This window comes from Thamnophis sirtalis, unplaced genomic scaffold (assembly GCF_051295495.1).
Source record: "Thamnophis sirtalis isolate CommonGarterSnake01/CBP01778 unplaced genomic scaffold, rThaSir2_p1.2 scaffold_1, whole genome shotgun sequence".
NCBI lineage: Eukaryota > Metazoa > Chordata > Lepidosauria > Squamata > Natricidae > Thamnophis > Thamnophis sirtalis.
The window spans coordinates 49,279,432-49,305,136 of NW_028261381.1; the positions used below are offsets into that span (position 1 = coordinate 49,279,432).

Genomic DNA, 25,705 nt, shown 5'->3' on the forward strand with positions numbered 1-25,705 from the left:
ATTTAGTTCAGAAATTTAATTATAATTAAATAAAAGGCATTGGTTTTGATGCAGACTAAGTATAACTAACTTACTCTGGATCTCTATGCGAGTCTATGACCATAATAAAAATTTGGTTTGATTTGATTACTCTGTATCTAATCCAATGAGACAAAATAACCTAGTGCCCTGTGTTACAAAGAAATAAAACCCATATATGAAATACTGTAAATAAAGTACAAATAGTCCTTCATAAAATATGTATAACATGTACATTACACAATTTTTACTAAGTATATTGGATCAAAAATAAATAGAAATATATGAGATATATGATTTACAGCTAGTTAAATTTAGTTAACAAGCTCCTCAGATTGTATGTTATCTAAAAGAGACAAAGGCACCAGACTTTGGCAATGTTATATAGTTTGTTTCATACAACTTTTTTTCCTGAAAAATATTTCCATTTTCCAGATACATTTGCCTACAGCTCCTTGAAATATTTGACATGGCTATAAACAAGATAATATCAACTTTCTTTTTATTTATTGCTTTCATGTTTGTAAAATTTATTGTTTCACAAAATAAAATTCAACTGTTATTTGATACTCATCCAAAATCCATCTGTAAATGAAGTAAGAGCAGGGAAATTAATTAATAGTTATATTTAACTATTATTGCTACACAGTAATGTCGAAGAAAAGCTTTTAGCCATCCTCAAACAATCTTTTATTTTACATCTACATTTTTTGCCACTTCATCTCTAAGAACTCCTCCAAAAAGTGTGGGGGAGCCTTCTGCCTCAGAGTCCCTAGGGAGTGGGCGGCATACAAATTCCATTAAAGTTTGAAAGTTTCCTCTGGGATCCACAAGAAGCAAGAGCCTGCCCAAACATATTCCATCCAAGGCCTGCTCTTTCAAGCAGCAGCTACAGTCTCAGTTGAACCAAGTGCTTAGACTTCAGAAACAACGACAAACTCCCTTTGAGATCCAACTGCGTATATAATGTCCCTGGGCCAGACCAAATAAGTCCAGCAGAATGAGACGACTCATAGCAGCCAGTTTGGCATGGATGGATGGGCACGGCCAGATGAGTGTGGCTGGGTTGATGCAACTGGGTGCACATGGCTGGATGGGCATAGAGGAATGGGCACAAACGGATTGGTGCAGATGACTCTGCACGGATGACTCAGTGCAGCCAGGTGGGCATGGATGGGTCAGCATGGAACAACTGGATGTAGGGACAACTCAGCGCTCCACCTCACCTCCCTGAACTGCCAGCAGTCAAGCACTTGTCTCCCAGAAATTGCGCTGGAGCATGGCAGACATTGATTTGCCACCTCCCCAAAAACAACTTCCCTGTCGCCCTCTTTTTCCTCCTCTTCCTCCTCCTCCTCCAGCCAGACTGGAGGCTGTGAAGGATGGGGAGGAACTGGCTCCTGTTCAACCCTAACAAGAGGGAGATTTTGGCCCACCTGGATCTCGAGAGCTGTCATGTTTTATATCTTCCCCAAGGGAGACAAAACCTCACCTTCTCCAAATCTTGATGTCTACACATCAAGCCTCAATTTGAGCCTTCTGCCTCAAATTCACTAAATAAACTTAAGTAACCCTTATAAGTATTTATACCCTAGAAATACTTATGTATTCTAATTCTTGCAGTTATTTTGTCAATATCATAATAATTCTTTTCTTTCAATTCTTTAGCAAAAAGAACTGTGAAAAATCAATCATTTATCTTGTGATATTCTAAGGTTTTGCAGCGCCTTTTGTAACCTGAAATTTACTACCTTGGCATTGAAATTTTTAGAGTACATAGAGGAAAACAGAAAACTTTATTAAATGAGAATAGTGGGAAAACAACAATTTAAAATTTCCATTGTCCTGAAGTGCAAGCATATGTCAGCATTCTAGAATGCTCCAGACTTTGTAGTGCATCAGCAAAAGTTAAGTAGGGTTAGCACCATGAACTGTTTGGGGGCAATCTACTTTTCCTTGACTTTTAAGAGCAAGAGTTACTTGGTAATAAATTTAGGACCATTTGTTGCCTCAACTGTTCCAAAGTGAAAGTAAAGTACACTTGGCTCTCTACTGAAAATGAATAGCAAGCCAAAATCAATAGATTCCAATTTTACTAAATGATGTTACTTATGACTCATACTTCAGGAAGCCAAATTTAGCCAATACCTACCACAGTATGACAGGCCATGATATATTTAAATTCAGCTGCTTCCAAGGAAAGCTATTGCTGTAATAATTCACAAGTTAATAAGCCATTGACTTTTAAAATACAGATCTGAACAAATAAGATCTTGCCACAGACTTCCTGAAAAGTATCTGAATGAAGAAGGCTCATAAATACTTTTAAAGAAATTAATAAATCACAGGTTGTCAGCCTTCCCACATAGACCTGAAAGGAAACAGACCAGGTGAGATAATTCTACGTTATTGTAAGTCTCCATTAAGAGAATCTAGCAAGTCTGAAAGTACAAATCTTCCACTATCTCTTTTTAGAGTCTGATAAAATAGGGAGAGATCCATTCTAAGTTTCTTTCTCTACCCCTTTATGGAAGCTCCCCCTTCCTCTGAATTTTATCTGATCATTCTAGGCATTCCCATGTACCATTATACAGGTACTCTCTTGAACTAGGTTTAAATGTTCACTTCTAAACCAATGCTACTTACTCTGCTCTTTTGGCTATTGGTACGATACAATTAAAATTAATATTACAATATAGTATTCATTGAGCAACTATTACATAGATAACCTTTAAAAATGAGAAGAACATTAGAAATAAAAACATGTTCCTAAATGGACGTAAAAACAAAATTGGAACATGTAAAAAGGGACCTTTAAAAATTAGTTGTAAATTCAAGGAAGAAGGATGTATTTCCATAAGATCCATATAATAACTGAAATCATAAACATTAATTCCTTGAATATGATGTTGAACACTGGAATCTTCAGTTGGTTCACATTATTCTTTTAACAGGGATCATATATTGTTCATATCATATCCCCATATATCATATCCAAAACAAAATCAGTGGTTACTGGTTTATTGTTGAGAGAATGAGTATTTCTTTCCTTTTGATTCCATCTTTATTTTTGCTTCCATTGAGTTAATTTTTAAATAATGAAATGCTATGGCAGATTCTGAATCTATCAGGCAACAATGGCAGACAAAAAAGACAATTCAATTGTACAAATATTTTCAATATTGAACCTAATTGACTATTCTGAGCTCTGGATAAATGAGGGATTTGTCATAAGCTTTAAAATGTAAGAAACAAAGGATATTCTTGCAGTTTCCAACTTTCTATCTTTATGTGACAGCTTGAAACTCATTTTTAAGAGCAAGGAACTCATTTTTTAAAGTCCTCACACTGTATTCCAATATTTATAGACCTTGAGGGTATAATTATGCTCTTACATTGATGAAAGTGGTTGAATAGAATTGTAAAGCAGATAGATTGCTCTAGCTGCAGCAGCTAAATGTAAATAGAGCAAATGGTAAAGCAATCAAGGTCCTTTTACTTTCATATTTTGAATATATTCCAGACCAATAAACTCGATACCTCAAATTCGCCACTCTCCTGGCCTAAACAAGCAGTCAATGGAATCATATACACAACCATTTTTCTTGTTAATTTATATTTCATGTTCTTGCCTCAACATGAAATATTCATCTCACAAGATGTTTTTTTAAAATGAGTAGAATTATTGTCCCAGGGGTCAACAATAATGCATGAATCAAACCTTAGATATTTTTACATCAGTGTTTCTTTATGTTATGCTTCATGCAAATCAAATAAACTTTTTCTGTACCATTAAAAACATTATTATTTCTTCCAGCTTCTTACACAGACTTTTATCAGTAGTGAAATGTTCCAGACTTGTATATGTTTGAATACAAGTAATATTAACATTTACACGAACACTCCATCACAATAAAAACACTTCCCTAAACATTTTTATCAATTCCTGGTCCAAATCAACGGCTTTGTTCAAAACAGAAAGAGTACATATTTCCGTAGACCCTAAAATGAATGAAAATGTGAATAATTTTGGGATATTTTTTCCACTCTGTCAATTTTGAATGTGCATCACTTTATTCATTTGAATACATGATACAATAGGATATGAAAAACATGTCTAGTTGGATTTTTTAAAAATGAAACATTGAGAAAACAAAGCAGGGATGGGCAACTGATTTTCCAAAGGGGCCACATGAGAATCTTGGACAGTTTTGAAGAGCTGCCACCATTGCCACTATCACCAATAGCACCACCTATACCCCCCACCCTCCACTGCTGCCACACTGGCCACCATGGGCCGGGCAGGGACAGTCGGAATGAAAGTAATACTGGTGTTGGTGTGCGGGAGAACTGTCTCTAAATGAGGTGGTAGCAATCAGTGATCTTCACAGCCCCCCCCCCTTTCTCTTTATCAACTACTTGAACTACATGTATTGTTGCAGATGTGAATTTTTAGAGGCTACCAGATTTTGAATGGTAGGAAACAGGGCATTTTAACAGCTGGCTTTATCATATAAGTGAAGAAGCAGAACAATGGTGAAAACCCCTGACCTGCTTAACCTCTGCTTGCAGGTGCCGAAGCTGAAGGCACTGCTCAAGTCGTTTGTGCGTCTGATCAGCATTCAGCTCCAACTCGTGCTGTTTCTCATGAAGGAATTCCAGCAGCTCTTGCACTTGGATTGCTAGATCGATGTCCTTTTCACATATCAGCTCAATGCCTGGAATACAATAAACATCCTCAGATGGGGGGCGGGGGAAACAACAAACTGCTTATTGTTCCCTTTTGGGGAGGGAAGGGGGAGCCCAGAAAGATGATGTGACCTATAATAATATCGGACTTTGGCTGAAGGTAAATTACTTTAGATTGAACCCATAACAGTTGATAGAGCATTGGAAAACATATTCTTAGCTGCTCTTAACCTGGCATTTCCTATGATTTTGTTGAAGTTACTGTCTGCATAGGATACATGTTCATAAATCAATATTGTTCTTCCCATTTCATTCTTCCTTGGGCACAGCTATTTGAAGTAACAATTTGCAACATGAAAGAATGGTGTAGTGAATCAAAGCAAGAAAGTATTTTTTCATATAGATATAAAGAGTACAAACTTGAACTTAGTTCATTGTAACTATCCCATTAGTTCTCCTGAGTTAAGACAATATCATTCTTTCACAATGGAAAGAAAAAAAGTAAACAAAAACAAAAGTAAAGGACTTCATTTCACTTCAGGGTAGAACAAGAAGCAATGGGTGGAAACTAATCAAGGAGAGAAGCAACTTAGAACTGAGGAGAAATTTCCTGACAGTTAGAACAATTAATCAGTGGAACAGCTTGCCTCCAGAAGTTGTGAATGCCCCAACACTGGAAGTCTTTAAGAAGATGTTGGATAGCCATTTGAATGAAATGGTATAGGGTTTCCTGCCTAGACAGGGGGTTAGACTAGAAGACCTCCAAGGTCCCTTCCAACTCTGCTATTGTATTGTATTGTATTGTATTTTTAGCAAATGGAAAGAGAAGACAATCTGCTAAGCCTGGGAGCCCCATAGTTAGTCCTACCCTTTTCTCCTGTGCAATTTGTTCACTGTGAAGCACTGAATTCTGAGCGAGTTGTTTTAATAATTAGATTTGAAGTGTGGAATGTTCAAGAAATGTTCTTTGTATTTCCTTACTACTTCATTTATTCATTTAAAAATGTAGCCGAGGTATCTCAGTACTTTAGTACTTCAATTCTACTTATGGGAACAATGATGTTGAACAAGAAAAGATAGAAGAAATGCAAACGTGCGCATACAGAATGATTCACGCCTGAGCTGAATTATGGCTGTTAGAAAATCCAGTGTTATACATTACTGCTATCCAAAATCAGTAATCTTTTCAGTTTGCTTGAACATCCCAAGCAGACACTTCATCTAGATGAAGGGAATTTTTATTTTAGCTATTTGACTAAACTTATAAGGATATATTGTTCATAGACACTGTTTGCAATCAACTCCATTTGAAAAGAAGTATCCTTGTTCAATGGCCAGTTTTTCAGTGACTGTTTCATCCTAAAAAAACACTGAATAATTTATAATTAACTGGACCATGTGCTTATGATTATCACTGTGTCTCAGATCACATGATCTAGATTTGCAATTTCCCCCGCTGACTTTCCACAAATAAGTCAATAGCACTTAGACTTATATACCACTTCACCATGCTTTACAGCCCTCTCTAAGCAGTTTATAGAGTCAGCATATTACCCCCAACAATCTGGGTCCTCATTTTACCCACCTCAGAAGGATGGAAGGCTGAGTCAACCTTGAGCCTGGTGAGATTTCAACTGCTGAACTGCAACTAGCAGTCAGCTGAAGTATTCTGCAGTACTGCACTCTAACCAATGTGCCACCTCAGCTCAAGGAAAGAAGTTGGCAGGAAGTTGGAAGTTGCAGAAATGTGAAGTTCTCACTTAACAACCCACACGGTCCTTGCTTAATGATGGCAAATGGGACTCCTGGAAATGTTATCACTAAGTGCTGTGTTCGCATGGTTTTTAAATTTATGATTGCATTACTTAATTACTGTTTCCGGGTCCAATTAATAAAGGACTACCAATATTGCTATCATAACATTGAATTATTTCATTTTCTTAGTACTCATTAAAAAACAAATCACATTCCAGACAGGGGAAAATCCTATGGGCATTAGCAGAATTTTGGAAATCTGACCAGTATTGTATTTAGAGGTGACAAGCAGTTTAAACTAAATAGATGTGTAGATAATTAGGTAAGAAGCATGATGATCACCATATCTCACAGGATAGATGATTGATAGATGATAGGTTTTCTGATCAATATTATTTATCTCAAAATTCACTATTCAAATCTATTTGGTATAAACCACAATTATGTTTTTCCTTACATCTGCATGCCTTTTTCATACTTCCCTTTTATGATTTTTTTTCCTTTTCCCTCCCCATACTTTCCAAAATGAAGATACTATATACTGATACTATATATAGCTACTGTATACAAGATACTATAACGTGGACAAGGATTGTTACTGGAAGAATTAAAATTACAAAGGTGATAAAATTAGGTGGGCAGGGTTCTCTTGGGTAGAAGAGAAGGGAAAAACACTAAAGTGTAGCAATTTTCTGATTAAAAATGATGGTAATTTTCTTGAGCTCAGAGGTATAGTTTTGTACTTCAAGTACTAAAAGTTGAAGTTTTTTATCTAATAAAAAGAAGGTATGCATTGTATGAGAGAATGCAGATAATCAAAGCTAATAGATGTTCTTGTTCTAGTCCCCTCATAGACCAAAGCATAGAGCTTGGTATGAGATTTGGCCATCGCTGAAACAAGAAAGAGATGGAAACTACTCTTCCCTTAACCAAAGAAGAGTTACTTGCAGTCCTTTACATACATAGAAAAAGATACATTTAATTAATTGATTGCATATTTGTTCAACAAGTTGTTGCAGTTCATTTGCAGTGGCTTCTTTGGTTTTGTACAACAAATCAGATTTGTCCAGCTTGCCATACAGAAGCCAAACAATAGATTCACTGGTTATGTGCTAAAAGAAATTTTAACAGTAATATAAAAAACAAAACTTAGTGGTGCGGTGGTCTAGAGGTGGAGCTCTTGCCTCACAATCAGGAAAACTCAGAATGTGAATTCAATCCTAGGTAAAGGCAGATATTTCTCTCTCTGGGCACCGTGAAAATGTATTTGCTGAATAACTCTGCATTGGCGACAGGAAGGGCATCCGGCCAGTAAACACTCAGCTCCATTCATTTGCCGAGACTTCACCCCGCAAGGGATTATAGGGTCATTAAAAGAGGATGATGATATAAAGAACAAAAGTTAAACACATGTGATCTAAAAAGATCTATGCCCCAAGACACTTAATGTTTGAAAAAGAAATACTTAGCAGCTGTATAAGCAATTGCAAACAATGACTGCAAGTACATCAAAGATCTGCAGTGAAGTATATATTAAATTCTGGAAAAGTCCTGAAGACACACAGCATCCTATGCAGGCTAACTATAACAAATGTATGTATCACATCATTCACATATATATTTATCAGCAAAAATACAACATACATACACACACACACACACACACACATATTTAAAGTCACAACCCCTGGTATGCCCAAATATGGGAGGAAGTTCACTACTTCCATTCTCTGTCCATCGGCTCGTCACAAGAGACCATCCAGACAGAAACCCAATATTTTTACTGTTGCCTTTTGTTACATTTGTGTTGTATTTGTGCTGATAAATAAATAAAGGTTAACACATCTACCTAATATGCAATACAGCCCAGGTTCGAATCCCAGTAAGGGTATGGCTAGCTGATGAGAGGTAAATAGCTTGAAATAGATCTATACTAGTCTCCCTTTATTTATTTATCAGCACAAATACAACACAAATGTAACAAAAGGCAATATTGGGTTTCTGTCTGTCTGGTCTCTTGTGGTGAGCCGATGGACAGAGAATGGAAGTAGTGAACTTCCTCCCATATTTGGGCATACCAGGGGTTGTGACTTTAAATATATACCTTTCTCCCTGGCTTAGCTGATAACAGAGGAGAGCCTGTGGCTTAATGATTAACACATCTGCCTAATATGCAATACAGCCCAGGTTCGAATCCCAGAAAGGGTATGGCTAGCTGATGAGAGCTAAATAGCTTGAAATAGATCTATACTAGTCTCCATTTATTTATTTATCAGCACAAATACAACACACACACACATACTTATATATAAGTATTCTGGTAAATCCTTGATGAAAAAAGAACCCCTCGGAGGTCGGAGCTTTTCCCTATGTCAATTGTGAGTTAAAAAGAGTTGACTAAAATGATTATTTAGACCATATAACATTTGCACATAAATAGAGAGCCGTGGTGGCACAGTGGTTAGAATGCAGTATTGCAGGCTAATTCTGCCGACTGTCAGCAATTCGACCCTGACTGGCTCACGGTTGACTCAGGCTTCCATCCTTCAGAGCTGGGTAAAATGAGGACCCAGATTGTTGGGGGAAATATGCTGACTCTGTAAACTGCTTAGTGAGAGCTGTAAAGCACTGTGAAGTAGTATATGAGTGCTATTGCTATTTCAAGCTAAATCAGATGAAAAGCAAAACAAAATCTTTAATGTGAAGAGACAGAAGTAATGTGCCTTTGCCCCACCTACAGTATTTTGTTACTGTGCTGATAGGACTATTTTTTTTAATAAAAAAAACCTACTTTGATTGATGGCATTACAAAACACGAGTTCATGTCATTTTTCTTGGTATTTTTAATACCATGAGATTGTCTCTAGTAGATAAAACACCAAAACTTCAGATTATAAAGAAGAACAGGATTCAAAACGGAAAGGGCAAAATATTTGATCTGGTCCTGATTCCTTTTTCATCTTGTTTAAACTACCAGTTATCCAGTATCAGGTTTGTTTGTTGCCACTTGTCTTTTGTAGCCTCTTTATTTTTTCCTTTTAGGATTTACCTGGTTTTATGAATTCTGAGAGATTAAGAAAGTTTCTATCTGGATGTAGGAAAGCTTTTACTGTAGTACGGAAAAATTAAATGACTTTTGATTTAATTTCCTTTGTATTTGTTCCTGGTAGACATCTCTAGTCATAATGTAGTACATTTCTGTGAAGAGAAATTTATCCTTTCCACTTACCTGAAGCTTGCACTTCCATGATGTACTGGTGCAAATCTTGTCCTTGCTGAATGACCTCAAAGGTCATATTGTTCATAGCCAGCTTCCTCTCTGTATGCCGCTGCAGACGTTGTTCAGCCAAGGTGAGATCCTCGGTGTTGAAATCATTCATTTGACGTAGTAAATCCTCATTCCAGGCATCTAATTCAGCGGTCACCTTCAAGGAAAAAAGGCAATGCAGAATAAGCAGGCAAAACCATTAAAATTAAGGTTACCAGGGGGAAAATATCTAAAATAGAGTATGCAACCACAGAAGAGAATAAACCTAATTACATTCCAGAAATTTTAAAATTACCATCGCATAAGCTACAGTGAAATTGAGAAGCGCTTTAATTATGTGTTGTTTGTAAAGAGGTTCATTACTGTAAAAACTTAGAAAATCATTTTAGACTGAAAATTATGAATGCTTAAAGGAAATCTTCAAGTTAGAGATCGTTAGGCATGCCCAAATTAGAACAAATTAACTACCCATGAGATTGCTTAAGCTTCCTTAAACTTAATGTTTGTTTTTTCAAAAGCACTTGGTTTTTTTTTAAAAAAAGAAAAGAGCTGCCTTTTCAAGCATGCCAGTGTTTTTGAAATTATTTATTTAAAATATTTTTATTCCTGTTTTAAATCTAAAAATCCTCACAGGGCTTAGAACATTATAAAAAGAAACATATAATCAAATATGCAATAAGAAGAACAGAGACACAGAAACAACAAAACCATCAATAGCTAATATCTTATGCCTACAGCTGACATAGGGTGAATTAGATAGGTGGGTAACTGGATAGGTTAATCTGTTTCCTAAACCATTGTTACTTTACCAAAGTTGTTGAACAGATGTAATTTAATGGGTTCATGTTGTATAGGACCAGAAACCACAGAGGCAGTCCTTGACTTACAATCACAATTGAGCCAACATTTCTGTTGCTAAGTGAGATATGTGTGTAGTGAATCCCCCCCCCATTTTATTACCATTCTTGCCACAATTGTTATCACTGTCGAATCATTGCAGTCAGGTTAGCAACATGGTTGTTCAATAAATCTGACTTCCCCATTGACTCTGCTTATCAGGAGCTCACAAAAGCTGATCATATGACCCCAGGACATTGCAGCCAGTCTTAAATATGAACCAGTTGCCAAGCATTGGAATTTGGATCACATGGCCATGGGGAGGCTGCAATGGTTGTAAGTGTGAAAAATGGTCATGTCACTTTTATCAATGCCTTGTAACTTTGAACGGTCACTAAACAAATGACTGTAAGTCAGGGACTAACTGTGCTTTACAAAGCAGAATAGCTAAATTTACAGCAATCCAATCTTTCATCTCTCTACTTAAAAGTTAAATTCAACTGAATTCAATATTTTTCTACGGATATAGAAAAGTAACTTATCATAGTTCACACCAGAATACTTATTCATATTAATTTGGCCACAATAAATGCCTTCTAAAAGCAAATTGGAGGGGAACAGTTCTTCCCCACTGCAGTTCCCTAGCAGCTGGTATTCAGAACATGCTGTCTGATTCTGGAGGTGGTACGTTCTCAGCAGATCTAGTGCAACACACAGATAAATTTGGAGCTAATGATCTAATAGTGATAGAAGGGTTTCCTTTAATAGTCATGTGAATTACTGGAATTGTGAAGCCTTCCTCAGATAATATTCCATCAGTATTCTAAGTTTTCTAGCTATGATATATTTCAGCAATATCTAAAATTAAGCAAAATGAAAACTATTTATCTTGTAATAAAGAGTGATGCCAAACATGCACTTCCACCTTTTAAACCTACAGAAATCATGATTCCAAGGACTAAAATATTTGTTTTTCAGAATATGTTAATTAACATATTTCCTTTGGAATAAACTTCAGCCTATAGAACATGATGCCAACTAGGAGAGATCACTGCAGAGAAGGCCTGGTCTATGGAGTTCTAAAACTCTGCCCAGATTCTAATCCTAGCAAAACTGCACTGAGCTGAAAAACTCATTGTTTTGTTTGCAGATTATTGTATTCCTTTGCATTTTTCTTGGAGCTAATAGTATTTGCCTGGGTAATATTTTCTATCCTGCATTCTGAAAGCCTGTATAAATCATCATTCTGCAATCACTTATGCTTACCGATCTAAATTGTGCCATTATTTCTGACAGAAAAAGATCTACTTCCCATAGTCATATTCTATTAATAGCTTAAGTGTGCTTGTAGAATATAGGGATCCTTGTTTAATTAGATAGAAAAGCTGCAAGACATTTGAAAATATTACCAATTTGTTGATTCCTAACAACTCGTTTGATCAAACAAGACCTGTTCCCATTCCATGGAAACCTCTTCCATTTTGGAATGGCCAATGAAATTCTTACCTCAATAGTGTACTGTTCAAAAATCCGGAGTTGAAGAAAGATATCCAGCTTAATTTTTCTCTCATGGAAGAGCTCTTCCATCTGCACCTGAGCTTCATCAAGCTGCTGGAGGACAGATTCAATGTGGCTGATGGAACTATTATGTGGTGTTTTATTGTTAGAGACCGCTGAATCTCTGTGGTAAAGTCAAAACAAACAGTTAAAAACCCAGTGTAGATAAAGGCACTCTATTTTATAAATTGCTGAAAAACTGAATGGGCCTTCACCTCTTTCATCAGCTAACACCAGAACTTCCTCAGTATTATATAGTGAGCTGAATACAGTATATCTCTTCACATCTCAAGGTATTTTTGTCCTTTTTTGCATTAAGTAAGAATTGCAAAGAAAAAGAAGAAAAATATACCAATGGCATATAAATCCCTTCTGGGGCTTTGTCTCCTTTTCATTTTATTTCACGACATTCTGGTTCCCTACCATTATTTGGTCTACTTAAAAATCCTTCCCCTTAAGCAAAAAACTACACTATGTGAAACAGTAGTGGAATTCATGCAAAATTTTATATATTTATTCCTATTAATTATATGTTATTGGGGCCTACTGTCTTGATCTACAGTCAAGCAATGTTTGTTTATTTAATGCCACAAAAATAATCAGTTACACAACCTTTCAAGCTTCATTCATTAGTAAAGATTTTGTAAAAAATGGGTGAAAACTGGAGAACAACGTACATGTTACCTTAGATGTGGCATCACTTTTATGTCTGCATCCCTTTCCCACCCCAGCTTATTTTTTCTCTCTCTCAACTTAATAAGTTCAATAACTTCAGGTCTTCATTCCAACACGCCAACAGTTCTAGCTCTAATGGTACGTGAGAATGACTTTAAGGAAGGAGAGGAAGAGAAGCTGCCTAGGGTCAGACAAAAGAGAATAGAGCACCCAGTAGCTTAATTATCAGAGGAAGAAAGTTAGGAAGGACCCACCCTAACTGATGAGGCAGTTAAAAGCAAGGGTGGGTTCCAGCAGAGACTACTGCTGGTTTACTCAAGGGTGCACTGTGCGCGAGCGCTTGCGCTCTGTGCGTGTAAGCGCATTACAACTAAAATTGCTCTGCGCATGTGCAGAAGCAAAAAAACAAGATGACAGTGCCTACAGTGCCGCTGGGAGAACCGGTTTGGCCTGGGTCGCTGCCAGTTCCGATTTTGGTTAAAAGTAATGGTGAGAGATTTGTACCTTCAGACGTACAAGATTCTTTTAATGTAGCCTTACAGTAAAGTAGAATAATCTCATCTAGTCATGTGTCCTGCCAGCTATATCTGGAAGGGCTGACCTTACCTGCCCTTCACTTTCCCCTCACCTGTTTGTCTTGGTACCAATTTAGGAAGAATGCTTTTTTCTCCCCTGTATTTTCAAGCCAGTCTTGACCCCTGGCAACTGCCTGGACACATTCTTGTAGTATTTTTAGGCAAGATTTTGAAAGAAGCCATTGCCTTCTTCCTAGGGCTGATAGAGAGGGACTGTCCCAAAGTCACCCAGCTGACTTTACACAAGAGCCAGTTTAGTGTACTGGAGGGAACATGGCTTACTCTGTTTTATATGATGTGGGATACTCCATTAGTGCTACCAGAATCTAAGATTATTATTATTATCTGAGTTTTATAAGATCCTTGACCTATACAAACCAAAACAAAAGCAACAACAACACTTTAAATGTTAATGAAAGCTGTCGTTTGCCCTTTTCCTGTAGCCTAATATTTGGGAGAAAGAGAGAATTTGAACAAAATATTGTACAAGAGGCAGTAACTGATCTTATCAATTTCTGGTATTGGTCTATCCACTAATTATTTCAGATCCAGCCATCATGAAATACAGTATGGAATATTCTGTTCCTGAGGAAGTACAGTTCAGAACAAAAAATAAGCTATCCAGTCTATGATTGGGTTTTATTATCTACCCATTCCATCATGGGGGAGATTTAGATTGTTTGATGGGAATAAAGAATAAGAAAAGACTGGGGAAAAGCAATCCCAAATAATTGTTGAAAAAAGTCAATACAAGTTTTTACTATGTTTTAGCTAATTAGAAGGAAAATTTTATTCCAACACAGTGTACAATGTGCTAATAAAAAAATAATTGCCTTCATAAACACATCTTCTGCATGAAAGCAAAGCAAAGTGAAAGCGAAGTGAAACATAGTGGGGAAAAGAGATTCAGATCAGGAGTATGATCTGGAGGGTTTAACCCTTTGCTATGTTGTGCTTTCTCACTGAGAATTGCCAGTACTGTGGGAGAGAAATCATAGTTCTGTCTAACTTTTTAACAGCACAATTCCAATCCTATATATTCTATTTCACTTCTACCGTAGTGGTCAGTAAAATTGCAATGGTACTGAAATGCAGTAAATGTTTAAAGCTGAAAGATCTGCATCTGTGACGTGCGGTGAGGTTTATGGCTGGTAAGGCACTGAAACAGTGGTGGGTTTCAATTTTTTTTAGACTTGTGGACTTCAACTCCCAGAATTCCACAGCCAGGCATGCTCAGTTCCGATTTAAAGCAACAGCATTTGTTTTTCTCCTTTGCGAAAAAGTTTCCTTCATTCTTTTTCTTCTCCCTCCCCCTCCTTCCTCCCTCCCTCCATCCCTCCCCCCTCTCTCAAACAGACACAAACACAGAAGTTGGATTGGATATATTTTCCAATGGCTTGAAAGCAGCTCCTCTGCCATACCCACCCACCCCCATTCCCCTGCTGCTTTCCTCCACCATTGCAAATGCAGTCTGCTGTCTGGGTGGGAAATGCCTGAAACACAATAAAGCCCACCTCCTGCTTGCAGGCTGGGGTGAGAGAAGAGGGAGAGAAGCCGGAGGGGAGCCGATCCTAGCCTTTGATTGCAGGTGGAGCCACGTTGCCTTTTCAAACTTGTAATCAGTGAAGCTGGGCTTATATAGTTTTATTCAGCTCTGTGTGTGTGTGTGTGTGTGTGTGTGTTTGAAAAGGCAACGTGGCTTTGCCTGCAATCAAACTACACTTGGGGAGGGATCTACACTTGAGGATGAAGTTTGAATTCCTCCCGCTCCCTCTGACCCACACGTACCTTTTCCAGCTGTTTCAGAGAGGATTTCAACTCTGCTCTTGCCTGTCATCATGAAAAGAAAAAAAAATGTAAAAGGAAAAAGGCAAGAACTGAGGTCAGGCTGAGCTAGTTGCTGCCAGAGTCACTGTGGATGACTCTGCTTAACTGTTTAAAAAAGCCTCTAAAAAGCGCCCTCTACAGGAGGAGGCAGGAGAACGATGTGCCTCACCTACGACAGGAATTTTTAGGCTTTTAACCCTTGCTTAACTCTACTCGAGTGATCATAAAACACCTAAAGTCAGACTAGATGAGGCACGTCGTTCTCCTGCCTCCTCCTGTAGAGGGCACTTTTTAAGAGGCTTTTTTAAACAGTTAAGCACTAAGCAGAGTCATCCACGGTGACTCTGGCAGCAACTAGCTCAGCCTGACCTCAGCTCTTGCCTTTTTCCTTTTACATTTTTTTGTTTTCATGATGACAGTGGTGAGACTCTGCCTCCCCTGCCTCCCCTGACTGCACGTCCCTCCTGTATCCAAATGTTTTTTTTAAAAAAACCTGATTTTTTTTTATAATAGTGAATATGATTCATCTTAGTAGATTCTTCTGCCAAACTGACAAAAAGGATAATTGGCTTTCTGAAAAAGAAATAAATTGTTTCTAGAGCATTTTTAATTAAACACAATTAAGCCCAACTGAATATAGCTTCTACAGGTAGTCCTTAGCTTAGGATCACTCATTTAGCATTCCATGGTGCATTGGTTAGAATGCAGTACTGCAGGCTAACTCACTGCTCCCTCCAGCAGTTCGATCCTGATGGGGCTCAAGGTTGACTCAGCCTTCCATTCTTCCAAGGTGGGTAAATTGAGGACCCAGATTCTTGGGGGCAATATGCTGACTCTGTAAACCACTTAGAGAGAGCTGTAAAGCACTGTGAAGGGGTATATAAGTCTAAGTTCTATTGCTATCCCTTCAAAGTTACAATGACATTGAAAAAAAGTGACCTTGTGATTGGTCCATACACTTAGAACCATCATAGCATCGCCTCAGTTGTGTGATAAAAATTCAGGGGCTTGACAACTAACATGCATTTACAGTGGTTGTCAGCTACAACCTACACAGATGGCAGACAAAGTCAATGGGGGAAGTTGGGTTTGTTTAAGAACTGTGCAATTCACTTAACAACTATGGCAAAAAGGTTGCAAAATCGGGCACAACTCACTTAACCACCATGTTAGCAACAGAAACTCCCTTATGGTCATAACTCAAGGACTACTTATACAGAGTCACAATCCTTGGGACTTGAATGTCTCAATCAGGGTGTAGATGTTTATGGAAGCCTATATTTATAGTCACTTTTTAGGCACCGGCTGTAAATTGCACTTACATAAGCCCAGTACAATTGGAAATAGTAGGTATCAGATGAAAGCTTGAATTCTTTATTGTGCCACAGGGACAGGGGTGGGTTCTTGCCAGTTCTAACCTCTTCTATAGAAGAGGTTCCACAAATCTATCATGCCATTTAGAATTGGTTCCAGCTCCCTCTCCCCCGCTTGCCCCGCCTGCTGCTCACTGATTGGCTGGCTCACCAATTGCCCCGCCTGCTTCTAAGAGTCCTATCTAAACCTTAAAGCTGTCAAGTTTGAACATCACTGGGGTTTTTTTCTAAAGGGTTAGAGGTGCAAGAGTCTTGTAACTTGATAGCTTTAAGACTTGCACACTTCAATGCCAGAGTTCCTGAGCCAACATGACTGGAGGAGGAATTCTGGGAGTTGAAGTCCACAAGTCTTAAAGCTGTCAAGTTTGAACGCCCCTGGGATTTTTTTTTCTAAAGGGTTAGGGGTGCAAGGGTCTTGTAACTTGACAGCTTTAAGACTTGCGTGCTTCAAATACCAGAGTTTCTGAGCCAACATTTTGGTTGCTAAGCAAGAACGTTGTTAAGTAAGTTTCACCACATTTTACAAGTTGGCCATGTCCACCCAGTCACATGACTGCCAAGCCACACACACACCCCACTCAGTCACATAGCCAGCAAGCCACTCCCATAAAGCAGGACACACTTACAGAAGAGGTTCTAAAATCCTCTTCCCACCACTGCACAGGGATCTTACTAAACTGAAAGCTCTTACAGGTGAAAAAATGGTAATGATATATTAAAGTCATATGTTTTATTTAGTGGATTCCAGACACTGCTTAGCAGGAATACGCATTTAAACCACAAGGTCTCCATTTATAACAATTTAATCATGTTCCCCAAATTTCCATTTTAAACATATTTAGGCAGTACCATTTAATTATAGTCAGTTTATTACACCTGCAGCTCTTCTCATCCATTACACGCAATGGTCCAGGTGAACTGAGATTACTTATTATTCATCTCCACAAATCATCCCTTATAGTTTCAGTGAAATGATGCACTTAAAAATTATTTAATGATTACAGGTACTTCTGTGCTCCTTCTGTCAGGTGAATCAAGGCAGCTTCCCAGCAATAATAAAGCAGGTGAACTATGCCAAAATAAATAGTAATGTGGTCCTAAATATAGTTAAGAGAGAAGCACTAATTTCCGCATGGAATTTTAAGGTCCCATTGTGCTCACCTGAGCTGCTGGATTAGATCTTCCCCTTCTTTGATGACATTGAGAGTGGCATCCAGAGTAGCTGTTTGCTGCTGCTGGAACTGCTTTATGAGTTCCTGAACGGCATCTACGGAGTCAGCACAAACGTCTTCCAAGAGCTCCTTCTGCAGGTCTTCCATCCATGTCCACAGCTGGGAAATAGGGAAAGAAAGATATCAGAAGAGGCATAAGTGGGGGGGGGGAGAGAACAGTGGGCAGGAAAGAATGGAGGTATTGATCTTAATCCTTTCAAATCAGCTCAAAGAGTATCCATCAAAGCACAACTTTATCTGACATTACAGCACTTAAGCCAGTGGTCCTCGAGCTTTTCTTCACCAGGAACCCTCTCTAAATACCTTTTGTATTTTGTATGAGGACCCAGATATGCTGATTCTGTAAACTGCTTAGAGAGTGCTGTAAAAGCACTATGAAGCAGTATATATGTCTAAGTGCTATTGCTATTGGTATTTTGTACCCAAGGACCACCAAGAGTTATCTCAAGATTTAAATCATAACTTTTTTTCCTGGGATTCCGTGTGACGACATCATGGTCCCCACGGACCACAGGTTGAGAACCATTGACTTAAACCACTGCAATATTAAATAAAATGACCTGCAAAAAATTGGCCTCAAATAATTATATGGTATGAGTGTGCATATATAATGGTTGTCTTTTTTTAAATTTCATTTCAATGAAAGAGAAATAATACACAAGAGGAAAGAACAATGCAGTTCTATAACTACCAAAGGTAATAGAAATGCTAACAGGAGGGGGGTATGGGCTGTTTGAATAATCTTTTGCCATTTCTATAATTTTTTTAAGGGTAACTTGATTATGCAGATAATCTCCGCCCAAAAGGATAAACGTACAGGAAACACACACACACACACAATGTTCTGTGAACTGCCATCTTCCCACACTTCAAATCTTGCATCCCCTAGGCTATTCCTTGGAGGAAGAGATGACAGGGGAGGAGATGGAGAAACCTGGATGCTCTGAAGCAACTTCATTCAACCTCTCCAACCTCTGACCAGGTGCTGCCAAGAGAAGGAAAACCAGGCTAAACAGATGAGACTCACCAGGGGCAAAGCTGGGTAAGATGTAGCTTCCTTGGAACTAGAACCACAATGGGACACAGCAAAGTCTGGGAAAAGCCAGCTGTGGAGAGCTTTAAAAAGTGGTCTCCATAGACAGTTGCTGGAGACAATGTTCATTCAACCTGCCTTGTTCCCCCATATTTGCAGCCTGTAACCATTGACTGATTTCTTAGCTATAACAATCTTCACTAATTCCACAAGAATTCTTCTAGCCTCTAGATTTACCTTGTATCTGTTATTTCTCATTTTGAGACTGGCTTGAAGAATTTTTTGGCTCCTGTAGGATCTCTGTAGGACTCCATTTCTGGTTCTGTAAGATTTTCTGAAATCCTGCAGACTATTATCTAGAAAACTTCTCAATATAGATCTGCAAACTCCAAATAAAATCACTTTTGGAAATCATCCCTACCCCAATAAATCTATGCATAGGCATGCAGAAATGTGTCAGACCAGAGTACTTTGACAGGCACTCACATTAATATTTATTTTATTTATTAAATAAATTTCTATAGCTGTCCAACTCACACATAGGTGATTCTGAGCAATTTACAACATTTGCAAAATAGAAAATGGCTTCCAATCAGAATTCAGTAACATAATTTCAGTTTATTCATAATCACTCAGGTCCCATATATTGTGCATGTCCTATTTTAATCTTCTAGCCTCCCAATTAATAATTATTTATTCAGTTTAACTTTGAATTATGTATGTATGTATGTATGTATGTATGTATGTATGTATGTATGTATATGCTTATATAATTTTCTAGATTTCACATTCTTTTAAGATCAACACCAGAGGCAAGGCTTTAGAAGAAGGAGAAGTCCTTCACTCTACTTTCTAGCTAATCTTTCTGAGAAATGAAAATGGTTTGGAGGAGATGAAACAGCCTGCAAGCACTATTTCTTGCCATTTTTAGAAGGTCTTTTATTTCCCTAAATAGAAAAGTTATAGAATAAAGCTGTTGAAATGCTGAAGAGGGTAGAGTGGAGAGGGTCATGTCAAGAAAGGCCCAGTTCGCTTTGTTAGAAGAGTTCAAATAGAGGGAAGACAGCCAGATGTCTGAGATATTTTACTTTAGATTTCTGAATTGAGCAGGTGCTTGGCCTTGATGGTGTAAAGTATGTCTTCTGATGCTATGAGTCTATGTTTAGCTTTCCAATCTAGACAGTTCAGCCTGGCAGGTCAGATCAGACCTGCAAATTGCAGTTTTCATATCCCAGCTTTAAAGAGACATGATGATACATGACACCTGACTGCAGAAACCGAGAGTCTATGATCCATTTCCCCAAGCTAAATCCAATTTGTTCACAGAGGTATCTATGAAGCTGTAGAAGCATTTGGGTAAACTAGATAACTCTTTTAGACCAAGTACATCAAACTGATTTTCTAGACTGCATCAATATCTGTTACTATTGATACAAATGTGAATGGAAGGTCTTGTGCCAATTTGCTTAATTGGGGAAAATGTGTTGTAGCGAAGCAGGCTAAGGGACAAATTTAGTTATATACAAAAGAATGCGACAAAATAAAAATGGCAGATAATTGTGAACGGCAGGGTGTCTGTTTGCAGGCTCAAATGCCATAGTCCTTAATGAAATGATTGTTTACTGTCTTTATATAATAAACATCAAGGAAAATATTAAACTTTATATTAAATACGTATTTAAGTCTGAATTTTCCTCTAAGTCTGAATTTATGAAACAACTTTCCATGGCTTTAAAAAAATGCAGTTGCATATAATGTCATTTATACATTAGTTGCCCCAAATCAACTACTGGCAGCATTACCAATTAAGACCGTTTGGGAATCACTGTTTAAGTGACTGCAATACATGTCAGATATGTTATGGTAACAACACCAATATCATTTTGCATTATGGAGGATTACTCTGCTACTGAACTATCTGAATAGATGAATATGACTTCAGTTATGCTTTGGTACTGAACTCCAGTGCCCTTGAGAAAGTTAAATGTTGATGTGCATTTGGCCCGACATTTTCAACAGTGATGTTGAATATCAATATGTTTCAGATTGATCCATTAATTCTAAGCAGTCAGGATATCAGGTTAGCAATAATTTGCCTATTTTTTAAAAAACTTAAAAGAGTAGCCAGGAAACGGCTCACTTCTTTAAGGAGCAATAATAAAAATTGTCACCTTATAATTCCTCATCCATATAAAATCTTTCTATGACTTACTGCTTTAAGAAGACAGTTCCTGACTATCATTTCTTTTCCTCTCTGTTTATGCATTCATTGCTATATTTACTGACTTTTAAGGGAAAAAATAGTACTTAAGAGCCACATGTGCTTAAGGTAGATACACTTGCCATCAATGAACAAAGATCCAAGTAAATGAATGTGATAAATTTACATTTTATGAACCTCATCTTAAATAATGTCATGAGAAAGTCAGATACTATGAAGTTGTGTCTTTAAGAATGCTTGACAAAAATTCCCCTTTAATAGGCTGTCATTATGAATCTAGAGAAAATTAAAAGCAGGAGCTGCTACGTAAATTCTATGCTACTAAGAGAAAATATATATTTTTCAATTCTGAACAGTGATAATTGATAGCTGAATTTGAGGCTGTAAGAGATGCAGAGTCCTGCTCCAAAAACAAGTTTTATTAAGCTCTCTGGAAGAGCCACAAAGTTCCCACCGTTTCCTCTGCCTAAGAATATTCCTCAGATCTTTTGTCAAGGAATGCAGCCCGTCCAGTATGTACATGTTTTCTCTCTGTTCCATCTTATCAATAGTCAAACATGCCACAGGACTCTTTATGTGTCTTCTGCCGCCCCCAAAGTTAGGAAGAACATCAACCCCCAAAAAATCACTCAGGGTCAGTCTTCAAAAACTTTTGATGTTTTCCTCCCTCTTTTCTGACAAAATAAAAATTAATCTGAACTAATCAGCTTCTCTATTATCTCAATGTTGAACTGTTTATTCTGATTAGCTAGTAGAAGGAAAATAGTGCCCCAGGACACAAATCAATATAAAGACAGTTCAAGTTCCCATTTCGGTCCACCTGCCTGCCTATTTTTAATAATAATTCAAGGGGACAAACATATCCAACACACCTTCCTCTTCCTATTTTCCTCACAACAACAATCCTATGATATGGGTTCAGCTGAGAGCGATGATGACTAGTCCAAGGTCACCCATCTGGCTTTCAGTGATAAGGTGGGGCTTGGACCAATGGTCTCTTGCTTTCTAGCTTAGTGTCTTAACACTAGACCAAACTGGCTCTCAGTTTGTAACAATAATATAATAATGGGTCTTGGTTACAGGAGCATGCACCTGAAACTGGAAATTAATCTATCTGTGTTTGCGTGTTTGATAAATCATGATCTGCCATAATATGGTTCTCTCAGTTTTGGATTAAGCACAATGCATAAAGCCAACCAACGGTGAAATTCTATGAACTATGGTTGAAAAGTATAACAACTAGCGGTGGCTAGTTAGTTAGGTACCTAGCTAGAAACAAGGAGTGTTCTAGTCCTACTTTGGGAATAAATGCCAGCTAGATGACCTTGGGCCAATCACTTTCTCTCAGATCAACTCACCTCATAGGGTTGTTGTCATGAGGAAAATAGGAGGAAGAAAAAGTACTGGATATGTCTGAGTTGTTTATAAAAATAATAATGCCAGATGTCTAAAGATGTTTATGTCTTGGTAGATTTGACATGTCAATTGCTATATTACACTCTTTTTGGGTTTTACAGGGGACAATAAATGAAGGTTATAGTCCCAATTTTCTTCTGGCTGATTTTATTGTTTTACTTATTTCTATTGACCTGAATGTTATGCTACCATTTTAAAGTTTATACTACTCTGATCATTAAACTTAATTGTTTCTGTTTTATTGCACATGAATATTGGAACAAGTAGCATTCTGTTTTTGTTTTTAGTCAAAATTCTTTGAATGTATTTCACCTCACTATTCTGACATTGTCAATTCAGCTTTGGACATATTCATTTCCCATATACATGTTAATGACTGCAATAAAATTCTTTATAATTTTTACACATTATTTGTTTATAGTACACAATCCTATTTTCAAAGCTATTTGAAGGCATGGTATGAAGTTTGAAGATGGAAAATGTACAGTATGCTTTAGTTATACCCTCAGGCCCTTAGTTTCAATGTCCTGACCTCTACGTCTGCTGAAAAAGTATCCTAATTTCATACATTTTGAACATTGTTCACTTATATTAAAACAACATTTAGCCCAGTCCTGAAGAAACCACAGAAAATCAAAAGAGGGCAGATATGCAGAACCTACTTTGAATAGAATGAAATCAAAGCTATCTCCATTAACTGATTCTTGTTAGAAACAGTAGTCAAGCAGAGAATTTTAATGCTTCATTAAAATTCAATTACCTAAGAAATTTAAGAAACAATAATGGCATTGTGATTGCTTTTCTTTTAAAGAGCTCAAACCATAAAGCAGAACTTTTTCCTCCATATGGATGTTCTTTCATGTAGCCTGGACCATTACATTCAAAAAATAAAACTTTTATCAATTCCTCTTGTTGACCTTTATGCTTCTTCAGAGAATTGGTAGATTATCCAGATCAGTGAAGGACATGAAATGATGAATGTAAAGAGAGGAGGAAACTGAATACATCGCATTTATCTCTTTCTAGTTGGGAAAAAAAACATTCTGAGAAGAAATCTATGTGTTGATATTCCAGTTACAAAATAGAGATGAAGGGTCTACCCCATTGCATATCAACTTCACACGAATACTAAATATTAATAATCAGTGTTAACATGCACATTGCTATTCTGCTATGGAGTTTCAGATAGATAGGCAAACAGATAACATTTCTACTGATTCCACTTTCTTTTACAGTTATGTTGCAACTCTAATAGGGAGACTTGTAACATTTATAGAATTTGGCAGGTCTTCCAAGCTTTAATTTCATATAAGTTTATTCTAGTATGCCTTGAGCAATATGAACATATTTTACTATGTTCCATACTTGAAACATAGGTCCAACAGTATCTGAATTTCTATTACATTGCAGGCACCTTACCTCTTTGGTATGGGTGTGGAAGGAGACAGACATATCCAGAAGAAGCTTCCTCTGTTCCACTCTCCGAACGAAGTCCTGAATCCGCACTTCTAGATGCCGTGCTGCTTTGTAGATCTCTTCGGGATCACACTCCCCAGTTTGAGCCAGTTGCTCTGCTGCTTCCAGTAGCTTGTCCGCATTAGTATAGGTATTCTACCAACACACAACAAAAAATAAAGTGCAAATCACAAAACTCTATTCATTAATACTCAGAGAAAATCCTTCCAGCCTTCAGGAAGGGAAAGCGGCATTTTAACATGATAGCAGTTGTGTGATGTGATTGGAAAAGGCGTTTGCAAAAATTGGCACTGAATAATCCTCAGATAAAAGCTGAATACAGTTCTTATTTGAAATGTGCGCACCTTTCCACTGCTTGCTTTTTTGTTTTTTGTTAGCTTCAGGAAACTCAGCCTGCGGTGATCTCCGAGATCTTTCAAAGACGATGTAAAGAAGCAACTCATAGTTAACTACTTCATTGGTGGCCGTGGTCTCCTGGGAGATATTTCACAATGCATTCGGTTGTGAAGGAGTGCTGATGGCTAACAGGTTGCAACATGTAAAGTACATGCACTGGAAAATTATCTCAGAAAAAAAATGTTGCTTTTTTTATTACATTTATGAGCTGGCTAAGGCAGAACACTATCTGAAAGAGTCTAACTCTATCCAAGGCAGTTGCAACTACCTTTAAGATTTATAGAGTTTCCATTTCATCTCTTAGGAGTTCTGACATGTGCAAGGACAACCTATACACATTCTCTACTGCAGGAAGGAAATTCCTTTTGTTTCATGGAGTTATTTCACATTGCATTAAAGCAAATTAGCAATTTGGGCCTTGTAGGGATACATAAGTTTGTTATAGTTCTTTTCAAAATATTTATACCATTCCTATATTTATGTATCTGTTTTTCATATGCTACTAATAGCCAACAAGAATCTACAAAAGTATGGTTTTTATTTTTATTTTTAAATGATTGATTGTTCCAGATATCCAGTGGGTTGCAAAGATAATAATTTAATTTAAATATCATGTTTATACTTACAATTGTTAAAATATATTCTCATACACTTTGACCCATTTGTGAAAGAAATGAAATGTGACGCTGTATCAAGACCTAAGCATAACTTAAATATTTGCAAGAAGACTGAAAAAGAAAAGATTGTTTTGCTACCTAAACATGATTGTTTCAAATGCCAGCCTCAAGCCTTGAGAATTAATTTAGTAAAAATTCTGACAGACTTCGATGCTGTGGAAAATTTTGTCTGTGAAGAAGGAAATATCCCTTGAGAAAACATTTCCACAGAAACATTTCCATATTCATCTGAATGCAACTGATAAGAGTGTCTAGAAATAAAGATTATTTATAACAATAATGTTAAATAGATATAACGCACACATGGCATTTTTTACAAACTTACCTTTTTTCTAAATTTCCCAAAATGATCAGAATCATTTTATAGGCAGCACATGTTTTGCCATGTCCCACTTCTGAACCATTGGGCTAAGGAAGCCTTGCCTGCAGGCAAACATCTTCAAGACTGATACATTGGTATTGATCTCCTAAATCCAGAGAACCTGACTCGAAGTAGTGCTCGACTTACAATAGTCCATTTAGTACTGCTCAAAATTGCAATGGCACTGAAAAAAGTGACTTATGACTATTTTTCACACATGACCCTTACAGCATCCCCATAGTCATGTGATTTACATTCGGATGCAAGATCACCTGTTCATATTTTATGATGGTTGCAATATCCTGGAGTCATATGACCC

General features: G+C 37.3%; 1 protein-coding gene across 1 annotated transcript in view; it reads right to left on the bottom strand.

The window, feature by feature from the left end:
• Nucleotides 1–25,705, bottom strand: part of LOC106552522 (kalirin) — a 489,228-nt gene that overhangs the window by 62,120 nt on the left and 401,403 nt on the right. Inside the window, exons 11-15 of the mRNA XM_087707922.1 lie at nucleotides 23,896–24,087; nucleotides 17,736–17,905; nucleotides 12,074–12,248; nucleotides 9,692–9,887; nucleotides 4,570–4,736 (exon numbers count right to left, since the gene is read on the bottom strand). Coding sequence (XP_087564048.1) covers nucleotides 4,570–4,736; nucleotides 9,692–9,887; nucleotides 12,074–12,248; nucleotides 17,736–17,905; nucleotides 23,896–24,087 — 900 coding nt within the window. The remainder of the gene's footprint in view (nucleotides 1–4,569; nucleotides 4,737–9,691; nucleotides 9,888–12,073; nucleotides 12,249–17,735; nucleotides 17,906–23,895; nucleotides 24,088–25,705) is intronic.